The sequence below is a fragment of the Echinops telfairi genome, unplaced genomic scaffold (genome assembly GCF_000313985.2).
Source record: "Echinops telfairi isolate 266 unplaced genomic scaffold, ASM31398v2 ScPeMD7_2291;HRSCAF=2852, whole genome shotgun sequence".
Classification (NCBI taxonomy): Eukaryota; Metazoa; Chordata; class Mammalia; order Afrosoricida; family Tenrecidae; genus Echinops; species Echinops telfairi.
The window spans coordinates 34,969,290-34,987,474 of NW_022106189.1; the positions used below are offsets into that span (position 1 = coordinate 34,969,290).

At 43.0% G+C, this 18,185-nt stretch overlaps 2 protein-coding genes across 9 annotated transcripts in view; one reads left to right on the forward strand and one right to left on the reverse strand.

The window, feature by feature from the left end:
• The window catches only part of ATXN1L (ataxin 1 like), a 12,552-nt gene extending 10,347 nt beyond the window's left edge, over nt 1–2,205 (reverse strand). For all 4 annotated transcript variants that reach the window (XM_045293627.1, XM_045293626.1, XM_004704567.4 and 1 more), the window contains exons 1-2: nt 2,164–2,205; nt 125–192 (exon numbers count right to left, since the gene is read on the reverse strand). The gene's annotated coding sequence lies outside the window, so the exon portion shown is untranslated. The remainder of the gene's footprint in view (nt 1–124; nt 193–2,163) is intronic.
• LOC123522094 (IST1 homolog) overlaps nt 1,476–18,185 on the forward strand; it is a 20,563-nt gene continuing 3,853 nt past the window's right edge. The window contains exons 1-8 of one of the 5 annotated variants that reach the window (XM_045293633.1): nt 2,669–2,933; nt 4,017–4,191; nt 6,470–6,590; nt 9,412–9,592; nt 10,537–10,624; nt 11,290–11,373; nt 12,371–12,475; nt 17,797–17,985. In XM_045293633.1, coding sequence (XP_045149568.1) covers nt 6,500–6,590; nt 9,412–9,592; nt 10,537–10,624; nt 11,290–11,373; nt 12,371–12,475; nt 17,797–17,985 — 738 coding nt within the window. In that variant the 5' untranslated portion in view covers nt 2,669–2,933; nt 4,017–4,191; nt 6,470–6,499. Of the gene's footprint in view, nt 1,650–2,667; nt 2,934–4,016; nt 4,192–4,326; nt 4,393–6,469; nt 6,591–9,411; nt 9,593–10,536; nt 10,625–11,289; nt 11,374–12,370; nt 12,476–17,796; nt 17,986–18,185 lie in introns of those variants that run through there. The other 4 variants (XM_045293634.1, XM_045293636.1, XM_045293637.1 and 1 more) reach the window with 4 other exon arrangements.

An 18,185-nucleotide genomic window follows, 5' to 3' on the forward strand; every position in this document is an offset into this window, starting at 1 on the left:
TCTTCCAATCAGACTTCAGCTCTGTGGGTCTAAAGAGAGATTTCTAGGATACCTGGCGCTGGTCTAGTTCTCTGCTGCATCACAGATATTTCTGTGCCACAAGGATTCAGAGTATCTGTGTTACCTGAGCTTCCAGTGGTGCTTTGGAGCAGCTGACGTAAGAAGCTGTCTCCTCCCGGCTGGCGTGGGAGCCTAGAAGGCAGAAATATGGATGAAATAAGCAAAAGCTTGCCCTCTGACGCTCCTAGGGTCGTTATGAAAGATAGTTCCAAAACCAAAGAGCTATTCAAGTCCACAACAAATCCTTGCTTCACCCTCTTTTTCCTGAGATGACAGCACATTTATCCTGAATGCCCAGGCACTTATTTACCTTTTTTAAAAAAAGCCATTTCTTAAGTTCTAATTTATTGGAAGGTACTCCTGGAAAATTTATCACATGAGGCAAATTTCATGTTTTTCTTAATACTATATTGTTCATTCTTGACGCACAACGGTTCCCCAAAGGTGATTTAATTCCAATTCCAATTTCAGTTAAATCGACAAATAAATGGAAAGAACGAACATTGTTCCCCTGTGAACAATGGGAAGCAGGGAAAATCAACTTCACTCTTACCTAAAAGCGTTGGAAACTCAGGAAAAAAGAGGTTATTTAAGTGAGAAAAGCAGCACTACAAGAACAAGAACAATGGTTTCTGTTTCTGGGGCAGAAAAAGAGGCCAATGGGGAGTCACCAAGGGGAGTCACTCAAGGGGAAGCCTTATTAACAGAATTCCAATGTTGTTTGTTTTTTGTTTTTAAGGCTCCAGGAAGTGTGTATATATGTACATAAATTTTCGGAGTGACAGCTTGATACCAACTGCTGAATCAGGTGTGCCAGAGAAAGGCAACATTGCCCTGGTCTTCAAGTAGCTATAAATGGGAAAAGGAAACACCCACTAACTAGCAACCTCTCCATCTACAGATGCCAAAGATGTCAAGCACAGAATGGGAAGCTTCACATCTGAAAATGGAGAAGGCAGTAGTGATGAGTACTCTTGAGAAACTGCAGTGTGGTGTTTATATCCCACTGAATACTGCAAGCCTCAATTCAAACTGAAGGCCTGTGTCAGATGGGCCCAAGGCTCTTCTGTAAACACTTATCTCAAGAGACAGACAAGATGAAGAGATAGGAAACTAAGGCCGGGAGATAGATCCCCACTTCTAAAAATATGTACATCCTACACAGCTGGAACCGGTCAAGAATCCCTTTCACTGCCAACAGTTCCAGTAACTGAAAGGCCGTCAGCTTTCTCCTTCTTTCTCCAACAGGAGTTGGGGCCACATCTTCAACCCGAGGGTGATCCTGGTCCCATGCAACAGCCACACTATTAAAGAAAATCTGTCTGGAGGTCATTGGGGGTGGGGTGGGGAGTGGCAAACAGCCTAATGAAAGGGGTGCCACCGGCAAAAGGTCTGCGGGGATGACAACAAAAAGGAAAGCTTGTGTGCCGGGATCCCACGACCAAGCTAAAACCCTTGCCTCTGGAAAGGCTTAGATGAGGCTTTCTCAAGAAGGCAAGGCGTATGACCCCCAACTGAGCTAACGGGGCAGGAGACCATCCTGGGCGCTGGCGCAACAAAGCCGGAACGAAGCTCCCCAACACTGAGGGGTAAGGCTGAACCCAGCCAGAGACACAAAATCTCGGAGGGTGAGGGGTACACCGGAAAGACAGGGGGCCGCTTGGAAGGGACGAGGCTTAAGGCTGCTTGTGATCGCGCCATCCCAGCTTTAACAAGTGCGGCACCTGAAATTAAGATTTCGGAGTTTAGAGAATTGGTGGGGGGCGGGGGTGACCCTTCAAGCCGAGAGGGTCAGGGGCGAGACTCTGCAAGCGACGACGATGCTTCCTTGTTTGGGGGCCCCTTCCCACCCCGCGAACTCGAACTCCGACAGCCGGCCCGCAGGGACGCAGCCGCAGGGCGCCGGCGCCTAAGGTTGCTTCCCCGGCCAGGCTGAAGTGAAACGCGCGGGGGTCGAGGCGCGGCCTCCATCGCTCTCTGTCCGTGGTTCTCGGGGCCCGGCCCGGTGGGGCAACGGGCTCTGGGGGGCCGCTTCCTCCAGAGCGCCACGCTCAGGCCTGGACTTCAGGGGGCTGGCCCGACGGCCTCCATTCGGACACTCACCGGCCCATCTCACGGCGCTCCCCGGGCTCCTCCCTCACGTCCCGGAGCCGCCGCCGCCGCGGCCGCCGCCATCCCCGGCCCGGAGCCGCCCCACACCCAGCGCCTCCCCCCTTTGGCCGGGCGCTGGGAGATGGCGTCACACAGCCCTCCTCCGGCGCGCAGAGATCGCGTCACCGGTCGGCCCGGGAGCGACGACCGGGGCTCCGCGGGAGGGGCGGGCGTTGGCCCCGCCGCCCCTCGGGCGCCGCACTTCCTCGGGTGGGAAGACGAACTCTTTCCTGCCAGGACAGTGTCGTGTGATGGGTCCCCTCCCCCGGACCCCCCAATGATCACACCGTCGCCCCACCTTTAAATTCAGAGTTCCCAAATAGAGCCCCGAGGCGTGGCCCCCCGCGAGCTCGGCGTTCCCGACTCCCCCGCGGGACTCGCGGAGCTTCCCTAGGGAACGCTCAGCCAGCTCTGGGGAGCAGAGGGCCTCCCCCACCCCCGCGGACACCCAGATTGAAGATGGGAGTTCTTACAAACGGGAATTGGACCCTCAGGGGGACAGGAGCGTGAACAGGGGAAACAAGTAATAGGGTACCTGAAAACAGGAAAGCCGCTTGATTTAGTGGAAAGAGGGCTGGTCTATTCCATGAAATGTTCCCTCAACTTTTCGTAGTAATATGAAAACCTGACACATTTACATGGAAAAAAACAACAATTACATGTGTGCTTTGGTTCAACTATGGAAAAAGAAAGTCACTTTAGTTACTCTAGCTAAACAAAGAGTAAGTTTGATTATTAGGGAGACCGCGTTCTGAGTGGAATTTTTCCTTTGAGATTCTGCTATAGTCAGAACATAGCTATTGATTTTTGTTTGTCGGAGAAAGCATTGGCTGAGCGGAATCCGTACTTTGTTGCTGTCCGATTTTAGGAAAGCCATTTGCCCGCTTGGGGCTTGGTTTTCCACTTCTGCAAAATGAGCCTGAGCTAGATGAAGAGATTAGAGTAAAATGTAGATAGAAGAGTTCTCCAAACATTTGTTTAGTGGGGGAAGAGGAGGTGGGGTGGATAGACAAATATGTTTATTAAATGCCAAAAGGCACATAACATCATAGTTACCTATGTTTATCTGTACAGAAAGAGTGGAAGGCTACTTAAAAACGAGTGAACATCGGGTGGAAAGCGAGATTGGTTGGTGGTCAGAAGATCAGCATGTTTGTTAATTAAAAAGAAAAAAAAAAAAAGATATGTTACCTTAAGCAGGAGCCCTGATGGCATATTGATCATGGCCTTGGGCTGCTAACCACAAGGTCAGAATTTTGAAACCACCAGCCACTTCCTGGTCCAGGCTTTCTACTCTGTAAGGAGTAAGCTGTCTCAGAAACCCAGTTTTACCCTGTTACTAGGAGTTGAATTCTACTCGATGGCATTAAGAGTTTTAGTATTACCTTGGGGGTGGGAGGGATCAGTGAAAATATAAAGTGTATTATTTTTTAGATTCCTTCTAGGGAACCCTTAGGACTCAATTTTAATGTTTTCTTGCCCAAAATGGCCACAAAGGAGATTTAAAATGACCAAACACTCTCTCACCCATAAAGACACAAGACACAAGTGGGTGAAACAGTGACTGCTGTTCTGTAGGCATCTAAATCACAGAGGGGTTTGTTTGGTGAACATTATTATCATTCTTCACTGCAGTCTGGTCTCTGTTTAGCCAAGAAGGAAATCCTGTGGGCACTCAGGGAATCCGTTTTAGCGCTAACTGGCATTCTGGTTTTAAGTTTATTACTAAACTGGGTTTAAAACAGCCAGTATAACGACTCTTGGACCACCGGGTGTATTAAAGGATAGCCACTTTCTCGATTCAGGTACTGAGTTGCTTTGGGACAAAGTTGAAAGAGAAAACCCCGGATTTCCTTGGGAGGAAAGTGTTTTTAGCCACCAGTATTGTCATAATAAAGAGAAAGACTTAAAGAGTCTCCGGAAACTCAGCGGCAGCTCTACCCCGTCCTATGGAGTAGGCTTCCACCCAGCTCGACGGCAGTAAGTTTGGTTTTTATTAGCATGATGACGTAGGGAAAAGGCGTGTCTGTTGAAAGACCAGGATGTTCTGATTGGTGAGACACAGGTGATTTCCTGGTTTGCAATTGGAGTTCCAGAAGAGTGTTTTTATCTTCGGTGTGTTTTACAGCAGGATTCTTGAACTCCGAGCAATCCTCCTTTCTTTGGTTCTACACCTGACAGGTACATTAGAGATAAGTTAATGAAGAGAGCCTTCAGATGGAAAAAAAACCAACCAACAAACAAAAAAGGTTATATCTCAGTTCCAAAATCGGAAATGTTCTCTCAATGTTTAGGTTGCCGGTGCTTAAGTTACTTATATTAAGTGCAGGGTCTGGTACCCTGTAACAGACTCAATAAATAGTTGTTGAATGAAACTTCTAAAAGCGATCCCAAGCTGGCAGGCTTTCTTTCCTCAATACTTTTTCTCCCTTCCCTCATTTCTGTGTCTTTCTTGCCCTTGTTGTCAGCTATATCATCTCCATCTCTTTCATTTGAAAGTCTTTTTCTTTCACTGAGGGTTTTGTTTGCCTTCTCTCTTTTCAGAACTGATAAAGTGATCAGGTTGGTTTTTTAAAGAGGTTTTTTGTTGTTATTTAGGGCTGAAAACCAGCTTTAATCTTTTCCCTTTTCATGGATTCCTGTTGAATTGCTTTGTTTGGTGTAGCTTGAACTTCTGTGGTGGGAGCGTCTGAACCACTCCGTGGGAAGAAAACACGGCCGAGGCCTTACTGTGCTGGTGATTCTGCTGCTTAAGCAGGGAGGCGTTTCAAACCACCTTTGTGCATTTCCGAGTTCCTCTTTGGTCTGGCTCTGTGATTTGCTAGACCCATAATACAGACTGGGGAAGCTCAGCAGTCACCTCAACTCTTTTTGAGGTTAAAGAGAGAAAATGGAAGAGAAGTGCTGTGTGTCCTAAGGGGAGTGGGTGGCTTTTTTCACAGTCACCTCCCTGCTTGTATACTTAAGCAGAAAACGAAGTGCCTTACCTCTGAGTGCTAATGGCAGAAACAACAGATCGTACACACGCATCGAAACTATGGGCATACTTTGTGGATTCAGCTTTGCTTAGAAAAGTGATGTTGTCAGGTATTGGCTTATTGCCAATTAGCTTTTCTTTCTTTTTTTTTTTTTTTGTCAAAAGCTTTCCTAAAATGTCCAAATGTGAAACTGTTGTTTTCTTTTTGTTTTTCCCCAAGGAGTTATCTTTATTCTGATAGGCAAGATACAAATTATAAATGATGACAAAATTCTAAATACAATTATTTCAAGAGAGCTAAAGTTTTCTTTACTTTCTAAGTAAATACATTGTTGTTAGTTGCCATGGTGTTGATTTCAACCCCTTTGTGTCAGCATAGACTTGTGTTCTATACACTTCCAAGGCCATCAACTTTTAGAAACAGGTTGCCATACTTTCTCTTAGGCACGAAACTATGTTCTTTTCAAGCCTCTGATTTATCTCCTTCTGTGACCAAGACTGTATCCCCGTTCTCACTGTGATTTGATGTTCTGTGGCCTCTCCAGTTCCCGTGGGGCTTTCTCTTTTAAACTCACTAATTCTTGCTTTAGCAGAAGTCTTGTAATTTCTATATAAGTGGCTAAAATGCCTTTTGGGGAAGAAGATCTCCCTCCCAGAGTTGCCTACTTCCTCAGACACTTGCCAAAGGCTTTCATTTTTTATCAGAAACTTCCTGCAGAATTCTCCAAAGCTACAATAAAAACACTGATGACTGAAACAGATGAGTGAAATCTAGCCCTTATTTGTTTGCATCCAAGTGTAGTTTGGGTGAAAGTTTGCCAAGCATATTAATTTCCCCGTCAACCATCTCGACACGTTTTGTCTCGTGACATTGGTTGCAATCCTCTCAATGTAAGAGCATTCCTCCAGCTTCCTCTCTGAGTTCTCCAATTCCATTGGTGCTCCTTTCCTTCCCAATCCTGCCTTCTGGGCTTGGTTTTTGAGCAAATGCTGCCCTTTTGGTCTCGGATGGTTCATGTACCGGGGAGTGCATCCCTCCTGGGTATTATTAATCACTTTCCAGGTCTCACCTGTATTTGAAGTGCAAGAGTCCTATCCGGGGAATTGGTCCACAGGGAAGCAGAGCAGAGCAGTCACTGGAAATTCCTTACGTGGGGTTTGTCGAATGATTAAACTGGGTGTGGAAAGATTAGAGACTCCCCTCTCCCCCACTTCACTGATAACTCTTTCTGTGGGGAACTTGCTTAGCAGGGTGATTTACAAATTACTTTATATCTACAGTAGGCATTCTTGAAGTTGACTTCCAGTGAAATGATGTTCAACCCTGGCTTCAAGGCTGATCGGCTTCGGGTCAACTTGCAACTGGCTTCCACTCGCCTAAAACTCCTGGAAAAAAAGAAAAGTGAGTAAATGCTGCGGGCAGCACAGCTAGCTGCCTCTCAGCTCAGTGAGCAAAGCATTCTCCAAGATGCTTTATCTCCCGAGACTAAGTAATGAACAACTTTGGAATGTCTGGTTCTGTTTCTGACTTGCAGAAATGTAGCAATGGTTATGGTGGTAATGTCATTTTGATTTCCAAAGTCTGCTCCATATCTCAACAGTATCAATGCCAATATCCTGGCGATGATACTGTACTACGGTTTTGCAATGCTCCCACTGAGGAAAACTGGGCAAAGGGTGAGAGGGATCTCTCTGTGTTATCATTATTACTATTGTATGACTGCATGGAATTCTACAATGACCCCAAAATGAAAAGTTTAATTTGAAAAGAGGTGGCCAAAGGTTTAAATAGAAAGTAATCTCCCCAGGACCAAACATCCCTCCATCAAGGCGACAGACAGGATCTAGTCAAATGTGCAGTAGCTGTGACGCTTGGGCTCCTGCACATTTTCCAGGAAGGGCTTGCTTACCTTTTTCCAAATTGGGGTGGAGAAAAGTATTTCCTTCTCTCGGGTGGAACAGCTCAAAGAACATTACACCCTTGAGTATCGGTGGCAGCTGACAAGTGTTATCTTCTTAAGTCCAACTTTGTTTTCAGTTGCCTCTTACTCTTTCCCCATTCCAATGGTCACATGAGCCATTAGCCTCTCAGTACACTGAAAAACTGATGATCTCTCATTATGCAGGAAGCTCAGGTGAAATAAGCATTGCATTATAAACGCAGTTCTCTTAGTACTCAGTAAATAGCCCTTATTGAGTTATCATAATCTTATTGAATTATCATAATTCATTTGAAGGGTGGCAGTCGTTACACTTTCTAAGTGTTTTGGGGGCATTCTTTTGCTTTCGGGTAGCCAAGTCTTGAAGAAGGTGTTTGGGCATTATTTAGATGATAGGGGTCTAAGGAGGGTACCCCAAACAAATGAAAAAATATTCAAGGTCTTTGTTCTATTTTATTTTCTAGATCAAGAAACTCACCCAGAGCTAAATTTTCACAGGAGAGATTTTTGTGTCACCCCCCCCCCTTGTGCATGGTGATATATAATGCAAGTCCCAACTGCCTCTTCACATCATGCCTGTTCTATACTGCCAGCCTTTTACTAGTCTTGACAAAGCGAGAGAGCTTTCAAATTGCTTACATAGACCCTTGCTCAGACATTAGTTACTTGCGGGTATTCTTCATCTTGCAGGTATAGAAGGAGCGCCACACTGAAATAAGGCGACCGATTTTCTAGCCATCCTAAAGGAACCAGTTCCTGAAAATCAAAGTAGAATGGTTTTGTTTAGTAATAAAAAAACAGGCCTGGTTTTATGGGCCTGCAAGCTGCACCACACTTAATAGGAATCCGTGCTTGCTTTAATGATGTATGAAATTAAGGCAAGTACAGTGATACCTATTATTGTCACCATGAACGATGAAGATGATATCGATGACATACACAACAATTGTAATTTTAAAATTCTACACCCACTTTTAAAATTTGATGCTGGCAATCCAACAAGACAAGTTCAAATTTTCTATCTTCTTTTTGCATATGAGGAAATTTAAGGATCATGTGCGGGAGTGATTTGAGGCCCATACACCGTGCTTGTCATGTCTTATCTGAATTTCTTTATTTGTAAAAAAGGGATAATCATTTTGAACTTCTATCGCCCAGGGTCCTATTTATAATATGGACAGTTCTATGGGATCATAAAAGAATGTCTTCATGGCTAGTACTGCCAAACAGCAGTTCAGCATTTATTTGAAGTCCATCTATTGCTGCTGCTGCTACTACAACTACTGTGATTTCTTTTCACTGAGCTGTGTAGTGCAAAGAACATTTGGACTTAGTTGAGTTCTCTTCCAAGCCCCGAGCTCTGTTTATGTCAGACTCGAAGGCAATGTTTTGTCACAAGTTTTTCTCAGTGACCATTCACGGTCAGATTGTGAGCACCAATTTTGAGCTATGCCATTCAGGCAGAGTATATCATTTGGAGGCTCAGAGAATTTACTTGGCTTGTGGAGAAGGTTGTTTCTTCAGGTCAGTTATCAATTGATAATACAAGGCAGTAAGACTTCACTTGTCTAGGATGGTTTACATTTGTTACTTTTAACCCACAACTCTGCTTGTCCATACTTTGGCTCAGTGCAGTGAAAAAGCATAGGAGTTTGCAGCCTGAAAATTTGACGGTTAGTTCCAATTCAACTACTAACTCATAACCATCTAGCTTTTCAGAACCTCAACTTTCTGGACTCTAAATGCAAATAAGGACACAAACCTTACACAACTGCTAAGAGGATCAAACAGAATTTTACATGAGCGAATTTGTTCTGTTTTAATACGAAACACTACATACACCTTTATTTTAAAAAGAATCTTTTTATTACAGCTGAAAAGGGAACATGATGCTTAACCACAAAACTACCATCTAGAGCAGTGGTTCTCAACCTTTAACTAATATCAGAGTTTCCAGCAGGGCTTGTTGAAAAATAGATTGTTCTGCTGCAGCCCCCGGGGTTTCTGATTCAATGTGTCCAGAAAGAGGCGCCATAATTTGTCTTTTCTTTTTTTTTTTTCTTTTCATAATTTGTATTTCTAACAAGTTCCCGGGTGATGGTGACATGGCTGGTCTGGAGACCACTGACTCCCCGTAAAAACACTGACCACTTGTCCTGTCTACACATAGTATATTTTAAGTGTATATTTTTGTCTGTTAATTGCTTTTGTGCAGCCTACTTTTTCAATCAGCAGAACCATTTTAGCTCATTTGTTTTTCTATACATATTCTTTGTGCTGCAGCCGAGCAGACCCAGAAAGCAAGGAAGGAAATCGCTGACTATCTGGCTTCTGGGAAGGATGAACGTGCTCGGGTCCGAGTGGAGCACGTCATCCGGGAAGACTACCTTGTGGAGGCCATGGAGATTTTGCGGCTGTACTGTGACCTGCTGCTTGCCCGGTTTAGCTTGATGCAGGCCACCAAGTGAGGTTTTTAACCTTGTATCATCTCCTAGACTGAAAGGAGTTGTCACACTCTTCCTGTGTTCAGAACCTTGTCTCTACGTTTCATAGGGAGAACGAGTCCTATTCAGAGAAAAGATGGTGGGCAAAAGAGGCATTTTCAAATTTATGTAACAAAACATTTTCCATTTCATTGTTGTTGTTCTTCCACGTGCAAGTCATTGACCTTAATATGTTCACTGTGTTGTTCAATCATCATCACCAACCCTTTCCAAAAGTGTCCCTCACTCTTCACAGAACTCAGTGCCTGCTAAGCAATGAGTCCTCCCTCCCCTCGCCCTCCTGTTCATCCCTGGTTACCCCTGGTTTCCGTATCCTTGCCTATTCTAAGTCCTTCATAGATGAAAGAGCTATTTCTTAAAACCCTCATGTTATAAGAATATCGCATCAATTCGGTGACAGAAGAGTTACAAAGTATAGCCTGAAACCATCATTGGTAACATCAAAACCTCCGGAGAAGCATCTTTGGCTATTCCTTTTCAGTTGATGATCCTGATACCTGCGAGAACTGGAACTCGCTGGGACTGCCTTGGTTTTTCCGGATCTCAAATGGTTCCTGCCTTTGACAGGGTGCGGCCTTACCATATTCCTCTCGCTCCTTTTAGGGGAACAGTTTTGCTTTTTACCCACATTCCAGCTCTGGCAGGTTTTACTGTATAAGGGGCTTCAAGAGTTCATGGAAAATGGAATTAGAAGATAAGGCGCTTTCCCACCAACTTTTTGATGCTTACTTGTAGTATCTGTTTATATACATATGTGTACAGAAGTATATATGTATTTCCCTATTATAATTCCAGTTAAAAAATATCTAGCATTGTATTTTGTATATTGTCTATAGGTCCTCTTTGAAGTAGTGAGAGGAGGGAAACATAAAGCCCCAAATTTGACATTTTGTGCTTTCCTTAGGGAGCTGGATTCTGGTCTAGCCGAATCTGTGTCTACACTAATCTGGGCTGCTCCTCGACTCCAGTCAGAAGTGCCTGAATTGAAAACAGTGAGTTTGACCAGTTTAAATGTCTTCCCCATGGCTGTGGATAAGGCTGTCGCTCGCGTCATTTGTGTGGAATTTCAGAATTATTTGGAGCATCTTCTCCTGAGGCCTGATGGCATAGTGTATTATGTGAAAGGGCGGCAGTTTGAACCAATGAGCGAATCTGACGGAGTCAGATGAGCGGTTCTGCTCCCGTAACAATTTTCAGCCTTGAGAACTCAAGGGAGCACTTCCGTGCCACCCCGTTGGGTTGCTCTGAGTCAGGGTTGACTCAATGGCACGAGACTTCTTAACCAAAAGGGTTTTGTCTTTGCTTGGTCTTGAAAAGTGAAAAATAAATAGCTTTTTAAAAATATGACAAAATAGAAAAATGAATAAACCTTGAAAGGGAGAATTTAAAAAATTGAGGGGGGCGTGTTTAAGGTATCATAATCCATAAGGTATGAAAATTAGAATCTTTATTTAACAGATTATTTAAAACAAATCAAAGCATTTGGGGGAGGTGTTGCTGTCAAAAGAACATAATTCTCATGAAATCAGTTGGAAATTACATTCTTTTTTGTTCTTAATCGGAAGTAAATTGTCCTAACTTTTCTTTCTTTTTTGCCCTTCTTTTCTTTCTTTGTTTTCCCCCCCTTCTTTTCTTTCTTGGTGATGGTTTGCTGCAGGTATCTAATCAGCTGTGTGCAAAGTATAGCCAAGAATATGGTCAGCTCTGCCGAACCAATGAGATTGGAACAGTCAGCTCTCGGGTAGTACCATTTCCAGAGATGCATTTTCCTCAGCCACCAAGTCTGGGGAAAGCTGAGCAAACTTAAAACTTGTTACTTTGCACAGAGTCAACGACCGTTTTAGAAATACGTTTTGCACTGGAGGTAGAGCAACTTGAATCAAGGTCTTGGGGTAGGAATTTTGAGCCCAAAACTTTATCAAAAAAGTAGAGCCATGTAAACTGAGTTGATTTATTTTTAGTTAAGACATTTCTCTCAATGTAACTGGTCTACTAACATGAAGGAAGCTAAACTTGAAAGTTTCTGCTTTAGAAAATATTAGATCGTGACCACACACATGATTCTGAGATTCAGCTGAGACACAGAAACCTGGTCAGAGCAGAAATCTGGCCACTCTGGCAGGCTGGCGGGCTTTCTTGTCCTTCAGATTGTCCATGCTCATTGATTAGTGCCCTAATGTATTGGCTGCTCCATACATGGAATATTTCCCCTGACCTAATTTAAAATGCTTATCACAAAATCAGAATTCTTGATTAAAAAATTATTTTTAATTTGTTTACTTCCTCTTCCTCTCTTTGGCTTGAGGTTTCTCGGTAGAACTGTCATCTGATAGAAGTACAATTAAGTAGCCCATTGAAGGAGCTCTGGTGACGTAGTGGTTATGCACGGGCTATGATCCTCACAATCAGCAGTTTGAAACCACCAGCTGCTTTCTACTTCTGTCAAGAGATATAGTCTTGGAAACTCATAGGAGCAATTCTATTCTGTCCTGTAGGGTCACTATGAGTCGGCCTCAACTCAGTGGTACTGCGGTGTTGGGTTTTTTTGGTGGTATATTGACAAAACAGAGCTATTTCTTGTTGTGGCTAAATCATGGTTTTGTTTTTTTAATTGTGCATTTCAAACACCAAAGATCAGAAAAATTAAGACTAATGATTTAGAATCAAAAAACCATCTCACGCTTTTGCTTTTTATTTTGCAGGCACATGTGACCAAATCTGTGTCCTCTATTTTACAGCTAATGTGCAAGTTAAACATGGACATGCTACCCCAAGGCCTGGTGGAACAATACCTGATAGAGATTGCTAGGAACTACAGTGTGCCATATAATCCCACAGTTAGGGTAAGTACTTTCACGAAGGGACAACTGACTTAGAGTTAAGGTCTTTACTGCACCCCACAGGATGTCTTTTATTAGGTATGTGGCTGCCCGAGGAGTTCTTTTTGGTGAGGTTTTATTCCTTCACGTTAACAGAGGTTGACTTCTGATAACTGTCTGTTGGCCCTTTCAAGTTGTTAGCAAAGAAATAAAAGGACACCTAAAGTGTTTAATCCAGGAATGTGTAAAACATTTTGTTTTAGTTTTAAAATTTCTACTTTGTCCTGGTGACATTTTGTATTTTCATAAAGAGCGCCTAGAATAAGGGCCACAAGACTCAAAGTTCCGAAGCTGTATTCATGCAGTACTTGTTAAGGGTCTAGTGTAGTACAGAGATGATCCATTCTCAGATCCTAGTGTGGTCATTTATTTACCAGGAAACCTCTGGCAAATGATTCATGCTCTGGCAGACTCCATTCTCTGGACTGCAAAAAATGAGGATAATTATAGTTGTCGTGATGGCTACATGAGCTAATCTATACAAGTAGCTTAATGAAATGTGGGCACATAGCAAATACCATTCTGTTTTGCTTTTTATGATCATCATTGTCATTAACCCAAGGTAGATTAAGCTTCCAAAATGTGGCCATGGATTTGTTTTAAGGCAAGACTTTGTCTCTCGAATGCCTCTCCAGTAATTTCCTGTGAGGAGCTATATAGTTAGTGATCACTAAGGCTGTTTCTGGTGACTTATTTATAGCAGGGGCCCTGGTACTCAGGTGGAAACTTTGGCTTAGTGTGGGCATGCTTAGGATGGAGCAGGAGTCTGCCCCAACTTCCTCATTCCTATCCTGTTGTCTTCCGCTGTACCAAGTTGGATTATGGTTAAAGTGCACGGCTTTCTTTTCTGATGGTTTCCTGATAGGAACCCTATTCTTTTTACATAATGATGGTTTTTAAGCAAAGCACTGACCTAATGGGTTTTAGCCTTTATGAGCCACTCAGCTATTTCGCTGAAGGGTGGTATCGGCACATGGGCTCAGTTCTGGGTTTAAAGAGTGTCTCAGGGCAAGTGTGTCAGGGAGTCCTCTGTTTGTTACTGTTCCAGTTTGGCCTTCATTCCTCATTCATCTCTCATAAAGTTCGATGCTCTCTTGAAATGTTACATATTGTAAAATTTTTAACAAGACAGACAGTGACTTTGGAGAATACAAGCCACATTAAATGTCAATAGGGATATTTCCAAGGGCTCACCTGTGGACTACTTCTCTTTCTTGCTTACTCTCTAGATCAGTGGTTCTCAACCTGTGAGTTGCGACCCCTTCGGGGGTCGAATGACCCTTTCACAGGGGTCGCCCAACTCATAACAGTAGCAAAATGACAGTGATGAAGTATCAACGAAAATAATTGTATGGTTGGGGAGTCACCACAACATGAGGAAAACTGTATTCAAGGGTCGCTGCATTAGGAAGGTTGAGAGCCACTGCTCTAAATGCTTTCATCCAACTCCATGATCTTCAATACTATCTTTAAGGTGAGGCACCTCACTACTAAGGCCTCCTTTCTGAACTCTAGTCTCCGATATCCACCCGCCCTTTTGACATTTGGATGTTTCAGAGGCATCTCAAACTTGGTATCAAAAAATGTGCTCATGATCTTCACTCCTTCCGAAAACTTACTCATTCCAGAGTCTTTCCCATCCCACCTCAGGTGATGACAATGTGATTTTTTTATGTGATATCTTCCTTGACCCTTCCCTTTCTCTCAACCCCGCTACTCCTCAGCCAACCTGTCAGCAAATCCCATTGATCTGATCTTCAACATATATCTAGAATTGTATCACATCTCCCTATATTTACATCCGCTACCTTGGCCCAATCAACAGTGACCTGTTGCCTGGACTATTGCAATAGCCTCTGCGTGGGTTTTTCTTCTTCTACTTCTGTTCCCCATTTGTTGATGCTCAGTATGGCAGTCCAAGATCCTGTTAATACCGAAGTCAGATCATGCCACTCTTGTGCTTTGAAAGCCCTCCAATACCTTTATATTGCATCTAGAATAATAGTCAACGTCCGTTAGGCTGCCCAAACTCACTCTCCCTCTTCCTCTGATCTCAGCCTCTCCTCCTCTCTTCCCTTCATTTACTCTGCCTCTGCCCCACTGACTTCCTCGTGATTCTTCAAACATACAAGGCACGCCCCACCTCAGAACCTTTGTACTTCTGGTTTCCCTGCTTCTTTAGATATTTCCTTGGTTCCACCTTCACTTATTTCAGGTCTGTACTTCAATGTTCCCTTCCTCTAAGGCCCTTCCTGGCCAACTTCCTCCTTGCTTCCTTTATTGCCCTTATTTATATCTAATATGTGCTATGATATCTTAGTTATTCATTTAGCAACCTCCCCCACTCAAACATCAACTCCAAGAAGGCAAGGATTCTCACGTGCTTTGATCACTTGTGTGTCATCACCACTGTGCTTGGCATATATTGACTTGTGTTAGGGGGTCAATAAATCCAGAGTTTACCACTACTAGAGTTTGATATCACTACCTGTCAGTTGGTTAGACTGTGGCTGCTTGGGAGTTACTATGACGCTGGAAGCTATGCCACTGGTGTTTCAAATACTATCAGGGTCACCCATAGTGGGTAAGTTTCAGTGGAGCTTTCCAACTAAGAGAGACATAGAAGAAACGCCTAGATCTTTACTTTTCTTAAACAAGAATACCTTTCTTGGCATATACATCATATATCGTACAATTTAGTTGTTCATTCGTATCAAGACGTTTGTGCAACCATCACCACAATCAGTTTCATAACATTTCCTTCTCATACTTGCTATTAGCTCCCCATTTCCGCCATCATTCCCCTATGTTAAAAAATTAGCCTCACCTCACCTCTGTGGAGTTTGACCTGCCATCTCACTCAACCAATCCCCTGGTCCACTCATGTTTCATTCACCCACATGGCAATAAATAAAAGCCACGGCCAAGAGTAGTGAGTCTTTACTAATACAACTCTTGATGCATGAAGAATTCTATTTTGGGATCACAGCAGAATACTGTTCAACTCTCTTGCTGTAGACACATCATCAGGATAAGTCACTAGAGTAGAACATCATGTTTGGTGAAGTCGAGGGCCAATGAGGATATGGGAAACCTTTGGTAAGATGGATTAGCACAATTGATGCTGTCATTGCAATGGCGGCCCTTGTGACGTTGACAAAAGACTGGACATCTTCTTGTTCTATTGTGCACAGGGCTGCTCTGCAGCTTACACGAAGTTGACTGCAACTAACCAGGATAACAAAATGTGACAAACCTTCTTACAGAATGATTATTCATATACGTGTATAGCTATTAATCACCAGTGTACTGCAGTGATTGACCCTAGAGATTCTAAATGCATAGACACCGGAAGACAGAGAGAGATGAAGTATGGGGCCTGAAAAGCTTGAAGGTTGCTTGTAAGTGGCATTGACTTACATTAGACTAGATAGTGGGAAGTCAGAAAGCTTTGCCACAAAATCATAGAAACCTTTATTACACATCTCCGTCATCTAGGTTTGTGTTTCTTCCTCTCTGATCCTTCCCTGAAGAATTCTATGTCCTTCCCTTTACACCACATCAAAACCACAGTTTTTGCACCCTTGAGGGTCTCTGGTCATGTTCCTTCTCAATGTTTTTTAGTTTGGGCAACAAACTGGAGTGTGAAGAAATAATATCATAGTTGTAGGATGGATGGGATAAAGTTTCTCAAAACTCTTGAAGAATGAGTAGGTGCTTTGTTGTGATGGGAAAAAAAATTCCTCTGCACAATTTTCCTGGCCTTTTTTTCTTCTCAGTACACTTTTCAATGTTTTTAAAACTTCATCCTAATAAACCCTTATGATTGTTCTATGTCCTTTGAGAAAATCTATCAAGATTACCCCTTGGGAATCCCCAGAAGTTACCATTAACTTCTCTGATTTTAATTTTCAATTTTATTTTTGTGAATTAGGTGAAGGTTTACAGAGCAGATGGTAAGTTTTACATGCAAGTATTCATACACATTTTGTGTCAGCTCACTGATTGCAATCCCTCAGTATACCATCACTTACTCTATTTCCTCCTTACTTTCCTTGTTTACTTCCCTTCTTTTCGCCTAACCTTCTGGGTTTTGCCCTTTTGCTCATAAATGGTTCTTTTTTTTGAAAATCTTTTTATTGGGGGCTCCGTACAATTCTTATCACAATCCATACATCCATCCATTGTGTTAAGCACATATGTACATTTGTTGCCATCATCATTCTCAAAACATTTGCCTTCTACTTGAGCCCTTAATATCGGCTCCTCATTTTCCCCCTCCCTCCCACCTCCCTCATGAACCCTTCATAATTCGTAAATTATTATTTTGTCATATGTTACACTGTCCGATGTCTCCCCCCCGCCATCTTCACATGTAGATTCTTGTAATTCTTCTACCAGAGGGGTGAGTTCAGTACCAGGCCTGAAGGGTAAGGACTATAGTCTTGGCAGTCCCACCAGTTTCTATCCAACCAGTAAGCTTGATCTATTTTATGATTTTGAGCCTTCTTCTGTATTTTTCTCCCACTCTACCTAGGACCTTCTAATGTGATCCTTTACTGAGCAGTTGGTGGTGGTAACTAGGCACGATCTGGTTCTAATCTCAGGATCATAGAGACTGGTCATGGTGGTGGTAGTGAGGCACCATCTGGTTCTGGTCTCAGGGTCTTTGCATTGGCCCATTAGTCTTTCTAATTGTTTCTATAAGTTTTTTTCTTTTTGCAATTTTTAGCACTCTTCTTTCCTCCAGATGTAAAGAGACCAATGGCTTCACCCTAGATGATTGCTCATGAGCTTTTTAAAACCTCATTTCCCACTCACCCAAGTAGGATGTATTGTCTTTGTGAACCAAGTTATGTCAATAAGTCTTACTGTCCCCTGAGATCACCATAACCTTCTAACCTGACCTCTCTGCCTTAAATTTAACTGGCCTAGCAGATCTCCTGGGGAGCCACTATTTTGGTTGTACCTGTTTTTTAAAGTCATCCTAATGAGACTAAGACAAGTATATTACCAGAGAGAGCTTGTCTGCAGCCACCCACTGGTTATAGAGACATGTTTAAACGTGCTTTGTTTGAAATAAACTCATGCATGGATGAACTGGAACCTCATTGCAGTACATTTTTTCCCTTACCCTCTTTGTAAACTTCATGAGGTAGGGCTCATGTCTCTGCCCACCATTTCTTCTTCAATGCTTCCAAGAGTGTTTGGCATTTAGTATGCATGCAATAAACAAATGTATAATAAATTTAAAACTCAATGTGATTTTTACTCTCTTTCATCAGGGTGAAGCTCCAGCACACCTGATCAGTATTGGATTTACTGGGGATGTGAAGAAGGATGCTCTAGGCAGAGGAGATGGTACTATAGCAAGAAATGATGATCCACTTGGAGCATCACCAATAGCTACACTAGGGCCCTTGCCTGCACCATCCCAAGCCTCCTGTTTCTCATCCATTCCTCCTGAGAGAGAGGTTTGTGTTTAGGAAACCTATATCGGATGATAGACTATATCTCTAATTGGGGCTTTTGAATGGTAAAATGATCTTTATGAAGTCTTTAGGGCTAGGGGCATATTTGCAATAGCTTATCAATCTCTTGACAACACCACATGTTTCATAATTGTTCAACTTATACGTAATATAAACAATTTCATGTTCAAAAATAAAATCCC